Source organism: Psammomys obesus, unplaced genomic scaffold, assembly GCF_907164565.1.
Source record: "Psammomys obesus unplaced genomic scaffold, mPsaObe1.curated_primary_1811, whole genome shotgun sequence".
NCBI lineage: Eukaryota > Metazoa > Chordata > Mammalia > Rodentia > Muridae > Psammomys > Psammomys obesus.
Window position 1 is genome coordinate 18,595,841 of NW_026596039.1, and position 11,372 is coordinate 18,607,212.

Here is an 11,372-nt window from a genome sequence, read left to right on the forward strand (position 1 = left end):
TGTCAGCAGCTAAGGCCAGGGCTGAACAGGAAGCCTGGACGCTGCCAATCCCCTAACCCTAGCCACCCCCCACATATCTTCTCATCCCTCCACCCTCAGCTGGGAGGAAAGCTGTGGGGCAAGTGCTGAGCTGGGAGTACAGCCAGCCGCAGGCCCTCAAGAAACCCGGACGGAAAGAGCGATGGTGTCTGGACCACCTGAGTCCAGGGCTGCAGAGGAGCTGGCCCTGCACAGGCAGACTGTCCTGTAATAGTCAGAGCCTTGAGTATATGGGGGTGGAGGGCAGGGAATTACATTTACAAATAGTTGGAGCCATGTAACATGCCTTTCCAGTCTGCCTTTGTACCTTATGTAGCCAGGCCAAGAAGTGCCAAGAAAGTCACATTTACTAGTTTGTTAATGGTTTCACTTGTGCTTTAGAAAAAATGTCAAAGGTGACGTACATTTACAAGTATCATAAACTGGGCAGTGGTGGTGCACACATTTAATCCCAGTCCTTGGGAGGCAGAGGCAAGTGGATCTCTGTGAGTTCTACATTAGCCTGGACTACAGAGCGAGTTCCAGGACAGCCAGATCCTGGACACAGAGATCCTGTCTAGAAAAAACAAACAGTAACAAATCATTTATCGGGGTGTGGGGGCTCACACCTGTAGACTCAGCAACTATGGGAATAAAGGCAGGAAGATCAATCAGGAGTTTAATGTCATATTCAGGTACATATGAGCTCAAGGCCAGCCTAGGATGTATGAGACCCTATCTCAAGAAACAGTTGTGCAGGAAAAATCACAGGGCCTAGGGCATACAGCCCTACAAATACTGTGTGTAGGGATTCAGACATGCCCCTAGATTCATAGCAAGGCAACAGGGGAGCGAGTACCAAGCAAGGAGACCTCCATCTATGAGGCTGAAGATCCCAGCCTCTCTGGATTAGGTATCAGCCTTACTCTTTCGGGGTCTGCGGCGACCTGTGGGAAGAGCAGGTGAGGTAGGGATTGTGTGTCCTCTCTGGTCACCCTCTGTCACCTCCCATCCTCCCCAAAGAACCACTGTGGGCTCCCTCTTTCCAGCTCAATGAGGACGTTGAAAAGTGTTTGTTTACCTGTGGTTGCCTGTCGCCCCCTTCTCTTTCCTTTCTCAAGGGCTGTAGGGGTTCCCGAGTTTTGTTGGAGGCTGATCCCGTTAGGCTGTTGAGCTATACTCTTAGGAGGGTGTTTCCTGGCCCTCTGAGTCCTGGAAATGGACTTGCTTGAAAGTGGAAGGTCCTGGATAGAGAACATGGTCCTTACTAGGTTTCTAGCAGTTCACGAGTTCATTAGGATCCACTACTGGCATTCTCTACATGCTCCAGCACTCCCCTGGTAGAGGAAGACAGCTTGCCAGGAGCCTGGCCTGAGGAGGGGAGCTGGGCAGAGGAGGCAGGGACTGGCAGTCCTACCTCTTTTCTGTCCTCAGCTCCCAGCTGTGTTTTCTGTGACTTCTTTGTTCGGGATCTGTCCCCTGTAGGATGTTGTACTGGAGTTAAAGAGCCCTCGGGCTTCAGCCCCTCTCTAGACTTAATTCTGGGTGACTCCAAGGTTGAAGAGGGATGGGAGGATGGCTGTGCAAGGCCTGTGGGGTCCTTCCAGCTCTTTGTCTCTTACATTAAGAGCTTCTTACCTTTGGGTGCCAAGGGTCCGGGATCACCCTAAAATGGAATGATGACAATTCTGGAATCAACCTGGTCTGGTGAAAGGACAGTTTTCCTTGGAGTGGCAAGGCCATATCCTCTCTCTCTCTCTCCCCCTCTCTGTCTCCCTCTCTCGCTGTCTCTGTCTCCCTCTCTGACTCTGTCTGCCTCTCTCTCACACACACACATACACACTCACATACACACACCAGCTGTCTTGAGCTGTTCTATTGGCTTGGACCCTGGGGCTTAAAGGAGAAGGACGTCACATTGGAGAACTAGACACTTGGGAACAATGTGACCCTTGGGGGGGCCTCCATAGGCTCAGGTCATCTCTACCCCAGCAGCTTCTCTGGGGTCTCCATTTGTTTATATGAGTAGGGCTCAAACCTGGAACCAGATGGTACGGCCGTGCCGGTCTCGAAGAGAACTCATGCCTGGCATGCCATAGCACCGCAGCCAGGCTCTAAAGGCAGCGAAAGCCTCCTCTCCACGCTCTGGCCCGTAGCCTTTGCCCCCTGAGGGACAGAGGGACCAGTCAGAGGTGAGGAGAGATGGGATGGGCAGAACAGGGAGCCTGGATCAAACTGGCTCAGACCTCAGCTAAAGACACTGATGGACTGAGCTGGGCCACACCACCTCCTCCCGCTGTGACTAGGCTGGTATCTCTCCACTCTGGGTCCTAGCCTCTCCGTCAGCAAGTGGTGAATCCTTGCCCCACCTGCTGCAGAGGAGGCTGTGGGAAATGGAAACTTGCCAAGAGACCTGGTCTGTTTAGGAAACTCCCATCCCTCAAGCCAAGAGGACAGCTGCCCAGAATCTCACAGAGGCTGAAGCAGAGACCATGGGCCATCTTGCGCCTCCCCCACCCATACACACCTCCCCACTCCAGGCCTCACCCAGCTGAACCACTTCCTTGGGCACCAAGTGACACAGTTCTAGCAGGTCTGGGTTCTGCAGTTTGGCCTTAATCTTCTGGCTCAGGGTCAGCTCTGGGCTCTGAAGGGGGTGTGGGCGTCAACAAAGTGTGAACCCTGAGTAGTCACCCTGCCTCACACACCCAAGGCGATGGACTTCCCCTCCAAGCCCCTCCACACACATGGTGTCTCCCCGTGCCCTTGTCACCCAGGCTAGCGTGACAGCTAGCACACGCGGGCTTGCATTCTGTCCTCACCAGCCGGCACTGCTGCAGGGCCTCCAGAACTGTGCGGGCCTTCTCAAAAGGGGGGATCTTGAGCCTGGAATTGGGAAGGACCCAGGTTAGGCAATGGATGTGGTCAGCCTCGCCCCACCGCAGCCCTGGTACCCACAGCCTGCCTGCTGACCGGTACAAGATCTCTGCCCGAAGATAGTTGCCAATGCCATTGAAGAACCTCTGGTCCAACAAGGCCTCACAGATGGGCCGGTCAAAGGCGTTGTCTGATAGGTTCCGAAGTACGTTCTCCCTGGAGGGACACAGGCTAGATGCATGAGACCCATCCCACATCCTAGGATAGGGAAGAAGGACTGGGAAGTCTCTTCCTGAGTGCAAGGAGAAACCATCCTAGCTCCCTCTGGTCTCAGGTGCCTCTGTTTTCCTTTCTTAAGTGGGAAAAACAAAAAACTTAAGTTTATTGTTAAAGAATCAAAAACATGTTCAGCCAGGCATGGTGATTCACACCTGTAATCCCAACACTTGGGAGGCTGAGACAGAAGAAGAGAGGCAAGTTTGGAGCCAGCCTTACTGACATAGCTAATCCCAGGCCAGGCAGGGCTACACAATAAGACCCTGCACACACACACACATGCTCAGGTGTCAGCTCAGGGTACTCATCCTGCCTCACACACCGAAGGCAATGGACTTCCCCTCTAGGCTTGGCAAGACCTTCAATGTGGTTCACAGCCCCTCCACACACATGATGAGCTAAGGCAAAGACACCAGAGTCTACCCATACCCTTGTCACCTAGGCTAGCATGACAGCTAGCTGATGTGTGTGTGTGTGTGTGTGACCCAACACTGGGAAGGCTGAGACAGTAACCCTACCACCATGAGTATGTAGCAAATACCAGGTCATCCTGGAATAGAATGAAATAGTCTCTCAACTTGTCCTCACTCCCTCAAAGTATGAAGGACTTACTGGGTGGTAGGCATGAGTGAGTGTAAGGAGGAGTTCTAAGACTGAAAAAGAGTAGACGCTTCTGTGTGGTGCTGACCCCTCCCCCGGAAGGTACCCAGCTGGAGGACTGTGAAAACCCCTTTGAGGTCTATCAAGAGATGCAACAGAACAGCAGGCAAGCAGCCTATGGCCTCCAACGCTTCAGGAACGATGAGGCAAAAATAACCCAGGGCTACAGGCAAGCCAGGAGCCAACTGTTTCTGTGATACCAAAGACTAGGGCTCATTTTCCAGGAAGGAAAATGAAAACATGCCGGGTCCACCCCAGCTTGTACCCTTCGGTGCTTGTCAACATGGCTTACAAAGCTGCCTCAGTCTCCATCATCCAGATCTCAGCTCGAAGAACACTTCCCTAGACGACCAGCCTCATGTGCTCCCCATCCTTGGCCAAAGGTCTCCTGGTCCCCCCTGGAGGGTGGAGGGACCACACTCACCTTGCCCACTGCTGGACCCTATAAGGCCTGTCTCAGAGCAGAGAATCTTACTGTCTCTTTAGAGTTGAGTACTGATAACAGGGACAGTCACAGAGGAAACCCCAGGACATAGACAGGAGCAGGGAGAATGTGAGTGACTACCAAAACCCGAGTCAGCCAAGAGGCTGTCCTTTCCCCACTGTGCAGGCCTGTTTCTTAATTACTGTGAAAGCCTGCTACCTTCCTTGATGGCCTGGGGCCACCAGGAAGGAAAGTGGGGTGCTGGGCTGTAGCACAGCTCTAATGCTGTTTCTGTGTCCTCAGACCTTGGGCTGTTCTTCCTTTGGGCTGCCTTCCTTGGGTTTGCCTGCCAAGATGCCATCTCAATAGATGAGGGACGGAGGGTTGGTAGGAGCTAGCATTTGTTTTTTGTTGGCCTGGTACCCCACATATCAGTCCTACCTGAACCGTTCATACTCCAGCAAGACACAGGGCCCCCGGCCTGGCTGCCATTCACCGCCAGAGTCCCAGCGGCCAAAGCGGCGGATGTCTACGAAGCAAAGGGCCAGCCGGGGGCCAGGGGGGGGCCGTGTAAAAACGTAGATGGGCGTGGGGTGGCAGCGCATCTGCAGGCACCAGCTGGAAGGATCCAGACATACCAAAGCGGAAGACAAGGGACAGTGGCTTCTGAGGGGGCTGGGCCCCAGGCAGGGGGCTCAGTGTCAGGCGCAGCTCCTTGCCCCTGGCTAAAGCTGAGATGTGGTAGGCCGTGCTCTCAAAAGGCACCTCGGGGTTTCGGCTGACAGAGGACTTCTCCACACAGCCGCCAAACACCAGCCCCTTACACGACTCATTCACAAAGAGGCTGGCCAGGTGCAGCTCCGGGCCCTCTGGCATTCTGAAGGAGCAGGCTGGGCCCTGGAGTAGGAAGAGAACGGGTGTGCCACAAAATGTCTTGTTAGGTAGGAATTATCATCAAGGTTTTACAGAGGAAAAGTCTAGGAGGAGCAAGAAAATGCGGACCTCCTCACAGCCCCTTCAGCCATCCCAAGTACTGGGTACGGGAGCCGAAGTGGCTCACTAATGCTTTCTTTCCACGGGCTTCTCCCATCCACCTACAAACCAGTACCTCCCCATCTCCAGGACTCTGCCCTTACTATCCCCCACCCGACACACAGTGGGAAGTTTGAAGGAGCCTTTCTTTCTCCCCTATCCATATCTTGACTTAGGAGCTCCCAAAGTTCAAAGGTTCTCACCATCTGTTCTGGCCTCTACCTGCTGGCACCTCAGGGGCAAAAAGCTCTGATCATTCATCAACCACATCTTAAGATTTCATTTATTTATTTATTTTATGTATTTATATTAGTGCTTTATCTGCATGTGCACCTGCATGCTAGAAGAGAGCAGTTAAGGGTATAGATGGTTGTAAGCCACCATGTGGTTGCTGGGAATTGAACTCAGGACCTCTGGAAGAGCAGACAGTGCTCTTAACCATTGAGCCATCTCTCCAGCCCCCATCAACCACATCTTAGACCGGCTCTGAAACTGTCTAACATCAATGAAGCTAGAAACTCAGATGCGTTTTGGGCCAGCAGCGATTGATCTAGCCTGCCACCACCGCCCAGCCAGAAGGGAGCCGTTCCCTCCCAGCCAGGACAGGAAACTAGGAGGGAATGCTGGTCTGTGCACAGCCCGGTTCTCACAGACCCCAGGGTTGGGGAGGGGCGGATATAGTGGGGGTGCCAGGAAGGACCGGGCTCTAGTTCTTTGCCCGCACCCCGGCTTTTCTACTTGCCGGGTCTGAGGAGAAGGTACGTGTCGGGAAGACACGGTTTACGTAAAACAGACAGACCCTTTTCAGGCTTGGCACCAAACTGGGTTCGGTTCAAACCTTTAGAGCCCTAGTTTTGTGAGGAGGCGGAGCTTTCTATGGCACAAACCCTCCCTCCCCCCACTAAAATCTTGGGTTTCCTGCCTCCTCCCCTAGGCTCCCAGATCCTTTAGCTCCTCAGCTCCATTGAAGATCTGTATGGCCCCCATCCAAGCTGGATACCTGAGCCGGCTGCTCAACTTCAGGCTGCAGCCACTAAGGGGTTAATCCTAGCGCGTGCAGAACCTCAGGGAACGCAGAGAGATGACACAGTCGCTCTGGCACCCGCTGGGAAGTGTAGTTCCTCAGGAAGGCGGCGCAGTCTGGACTGGAGTTCCTTAATTACGGAAACCCCGGCTGTGCAGCAAGCTCCGGGAGTCGCGTCGCCGGGAGGTGGCGAGAGAACCCGTCTTACGGAGAGCGGAGCCGCGGTCAGAACGGTGCCGGGAATCGCAGCTGTGTCTGCAGTTGAAGCCACCAGTTAGCCTGGCCAGGGTTGACACCGCAGGCCGGAAACAGCACTGTGTAGAGCCACCTGCAGCTCTGTGCAAGACACAGGTGCACGACAAACAGTCCCTGGGGACCCCAAATGGCCGTCAGTGCAGTCAGCCATAGCATATAAACAACATCAGCACCGCCTGCCGAGTGGCAAGCGCATCCGGCAAGGACACGGGCTTCTGTCTGTGGCAGCCATAGGTCGAGTCAGGAGTTAGGTAGGCGCAAAAGCTTGGTCTGACTGCCACAGCCTCAGTCACAAGAAGTGTAGACCTTCTTGCCAGGCACAACGGACCAATTCAAAGTGCAGGAACAGAACTTGAGGAAGTTGTCCTGTGTGGCTGTGGCCAGGGGTGGGCGCTTGGGGGTGGGGTAGGTGAGGACAGGAGGAGAGAGAATTGTTGTTAGGCCTGAGCTGGGGGTGGAAGTAGAAGGATTAAGAAGTATAGAGGAGAAGGAAAGCTCCCGCCCGGCGCTTTGTATTTACCTGGCATGACCCACAGGCCTGATTTACCCTTCTCCATACTATATCTTTTTCTCGATCTCCAATTATCCATTTATTTACTTATCAGTTTTATTTTTGGGTGAGGAAGGTTAAAGAGAGGGTCTTGCTTCGTATTCCTGATTGGCCTGGACCTCAAACCGGCCCCCAGCTTCTTCTAATCTTCTTTCCACTGCCTCCCCAGTAAGAATTGGGGTTATAATGGGTGTAGGCCACTGTGGTGCTTTGAATGAGAACGACCTCCATAACTTTATGTTTTTGAATATTTGGTCCCCACTTGGAGGAACTGTTCTGGAAAAATTGGGAGGTGTGGCCTTGTTATAGAAGTTGTGTCATTGGGGGTGGATTTTGAGGTTTCAAAAGCCCAAACCATCCCCAGTGAACACTCTCTCTCTGCCTCCTTCTTGTGTCTCAACATGTAAGCTCTCAGCTGCTGACCAGTGCCATGCCTACCTTCCAGATGGCATGCACCTGGACATAACGGTCGTGAACTCACTCGCTGAAACTGTAAGCCCCAACAAACTCTTCTATTAAGGTGCCTTGGTCATAGTGTTTTGTCGAAGAAATAGGAAAGTAACCTAGACGATCACTTACACCTGGCTTGAGTGTGTTTTTTAAAAGATTTATATTTTATCTTATATGTTTGCCTGCATGTGTGTATGTACTCCTTGTGCCTGTCTGGTGCACTCTGAGGCCAGAAGAAGGCACCAGATCCCTGGAACTATAGATGATTGTGGTTCACTGTGGGTGGTAGGAAACAGAACCAGTCCAGTCCTCTGAAAGAGCAGAAAATGCTCTTATCTCCTGAGCCAGCTCCCCATCTTTCCAAGCCCTTAAGTTTGAGGGGTTTTTGCATTTTGTTTAATTTCTTTTTCTTTGCTTTCTTTCTTCTTCTTCCTCTCCCCACCCCCCCCAAGGCAAGGTCTCACTATATAGCCCTGGCCAACCTGAAACTTGCTGTGTAGACCAGGCTGGCCTCAAACTCACAGAGCTCCACCTGCCTCTGCTGGGATTAAAGGTGTGTGCTGCATCTTTATACAACTGCTCTCCACACTCAGGTGATAATATTCATGAAAGCATTCTCCCAGCCACAAAGAGGAAACCATCTCAATGTCCATCTGTGGATACCTAGATTTTTAAAACATGTGGCATGTATGTCAGGGCTAGAGAGATAGCTCAGTGGTTAAAAGCACTCACGGCTCTTCTCACACCCAAGCCAAGCACAGTGGTTTTAGTTATCTTTCTCTTGCCATGACAAAAGATCATGACCAAGTTTGGTTTACAGCACCCACATAAGGGGCTAATACATCCTGCTCACCCTGTCTGTCTGTCTGTCTGTCTATTTAAACATGGGTTTCCAGGACCAAAAAGCAAATGCCTTTATCCCCGAGCCATCTTGTCCCATGTTAACTGTTCTTATCACAATTTAGGGAGTATATTTTATCAGCAGATTTGCTTGTGCTGTTATACTCAGTAGCTCGTTCCTCTTGAAAGCCAAATACTCTCTTTGTTTACGCAGTTAGCACCTGCAGGACATCTGGATATATGAGTGATTGTTTTTCAGCACCATGCAAATATCCATGTTCACATCAACATTTAAATTTTTTTTTTTTTAAGAGAGGGTTTCATTATGTAGCCCTGGCTTTCCTGGAACTGGCTCTGTAGACCAGACTCTCTTTGAACTCACAAGAGATTCACCTGCCTCTTTCAGGAGTGCTGAGCTTGATGGTATGGACCTAACTTTTTTTTTCTTTCAGTTTTTGGTTTTTCAAGACAAGGTTTCTCTGTGTTAGCCCTGGCTCTCCTCAGTATGTAGACAAGGCTGGCTTTGAACTCAGGGATCCACTTGTCTCTTTCTTCTGAGTCCTGAGACTGAAGGTGGGCGCCACCAATACCTGGCTTCCCAGTATAACTTTTTGAAATTGCTTTTTACCACGTGGGAGTGTGTTTAACTATTTTATTTTATTGTGGTATTTTGTATCTTTCTACACCCCAATCCCTTCCATCACCCCAATACCAGGTGGGAGAAAAAGGTTAGTGGGGGGGGAGGGAGGAGCAGTTTTCTTTAGCCACTTCCTGTTGGTTAGGATCCTTGGGGCAAGTGCAATCTTCGTTTCAGGATATCTCTGACTTCCCATCAAACTGCATCAACAGCAACCAGGAGCAGCAGGGGTCTGCATCAGCCTTCTTTCTCTTTCTTGGAGGACCCCTGTCTCTCTCCGGGCTCTGGCATTTTTTTCCCTCTCCAGAGTCTTCAGAATTAAACTATCAGCAGCTGGCAAAGATCACACCATCCTCCGACCCCACACAGGTAAACAGTCTGCTGCTGTGGACAATCTAAAGCAGCCCCATAGTCTACACCTGGAATTAAGACAAACATGTTTATATAACATAACTGAGTTTTTAAGACACCATAACTTCTACTACAGGGGTGGGGGTTTATGTGCCCTGGAGTGCGTACATCTGTGAAGGTCAGCGGACAGTTTTCTGGAGTCCATTCTTCCTTAGGGATTAAACTCAGGTTGCCAAGCTTGGAGGCAGGTAACTCACTGAACTGTCTCACAGGACCCCTAATCAACATTTCATCCAAAGGTTTCAAACTCTTGATAATTTGCCACAATCAACTGTAGGGGTCGTTTTAGAAAAGATTTACTTATTTTTTATGTGTGAGGGCCTTATCTGCATGTACACCTGCCTGCCAGAAGAGGGCATCAGATCCCAGTATACATGGTTGTGAGCCACCATGTCGTTGCTGGGAATTGAACTCAGGACCTCTAGGAAGAGCAGAAAGTGCTCTTAACCACCGCGCCATCTCTCCAGCCCAGGCATCTTTATTTTAGCTATTTTAATGGGGTCCTTATACCACTATCTCCCTTCTAACCCTTATCTATCCTAATACCTTCCAAACCCCCAATACTAGGTAGGAGAGAAAGAAGGTCAGTGGGAGGAGAGAAAGCATAGTTAGTTTTCTTTAACTACTTCCTGCTGTTAAGAGACGTAGTTACTTGGGGAAAGTCCAGCCATCCTGGAGACCAGCAAACCAGCAATAGCAAACACAGCAGCGGGAAGAGCAGCAGCTGTCCTTACCCCTCTCAGAGTCCCCAGAATTAAGCTATTTGCAGCTGGCATGACCATAGTTAACAGCTATGGACAAACTAAAAAGCAGCCCCATATCCTACGTCTGGGATTAAAACAAAAGCATGTTTATATAACATACCTGAGTTTTTAAAGACATAAAAACATCCACTATACTCAATGATTTTTGCTTATTTGTAGTGAAGATTGAACCCAGGGCCTCATGAAATGCTGGGCAAACTCTCTATCCCTGAGCTATTATCACCAGCCTTTAAAAAAAATTGAGAGAACAGTTTGTTTGTTTGTTTTAAGTTGTGCAGGCTAGCCTTGAACTCACCATGTAGCTCAGGCTAACCTCAAACTCATGGCTATCCTCTTATCATTCTCTCAAGTACTGAGATTAGGAATGTGAGCTACTTGCTTGGCTAAAAGGCCACAGAGATATTGAATTGGAAATCACCACCCCCTCGCTTTTTCTTCTTAGTGCTGGAGGCTGAAGCCATTCTGGGCAAATGCTTAGTGCGTTCCCTAAGTACTCCCCAAACATCTTAGGCTGGTCAAAGGGACAAACAAATAACAAAATTCCAATGCACTGTCCCAAGAGCAAAAGCAGAGGCACCCAGGACCCCGTGTGACACAGGAGGGGTGCTGTCGGGGGACAAGCTGTAGACACATCTGAGAACTTTTCATGGGATTTCTCTCCCCCCCCCCCCGCTTTTAAAAAAAGATCTACTTCTGTATATTTATGTATATGAGTGCTCTGTCTGCATATAGAGCCTGCATGCCAGAAGAGAACATCGAATCCCATATGGATGGCTGTGAGCCACCATGTGGGTGCTGGGAATTGAACTTAGGACCTGTGGAAGCGCTGGGAATTGAAGTTAGGACCTCTGGAAGAGCAGTTAGTTAGCCTTAACCACTGAGTCATTTCTCCAGCTCCCCTTTCCCCCTTTTGAAAGACAATGTCTCGCTCTATAGCCAGGCTGAGTCAGGCTCATTAGGGTTACAGGTTGAGGCAGAACCTCCTGCCTCAGTGTTAGCTTATTCTGATACTCAAATTATCTCCCTCTGAGTAGTGAGATTGGTTGGCTTCTCACAGCTTCCTCACTTTTTTTTTTTTTTTTCAAGGAGCACTGGCTAGCCTATTACCATTTTGGGAGACTATGGGTCTTAGTTTAGGTGCTACAATAAAACAC

The 11,372-nt window shown here is 50.5% G+C and overlaps 1 protein-coding gene across 1 annotated transcript; it reads right to left on the reverse strand.

The window, feature by feature from the left end:
- Positions 1–680: 680 nt before the first annotated feature.
- Neil1 (nei like DNA glycosylase 1) lies at positions 681–6,513 on the reverse strand. Its single transcript, XM_055621954.1, is given in 11 exon segments — positions 681–965; positions 1,100–1,262; positions 1,436–1,497; positions 1,657–1,684; positions 2,057–2,184; positions 2,566–2,665; positions 2,841–2,904; positions 2,992–3,111; positions 4,697–4,818; positions 4,820–5,152; positions 6,288–6,513. Coding segments are annotated over 10 exon segments (1,137 nt in total). The 5' UTR covers positions 5,132–5,152; positions 6,288–6,513; the 3' UTR covers positions 681–927.
- Between the last annotated feature and the right edge of the window lie 4,859 nt (positions 6,514–11,372).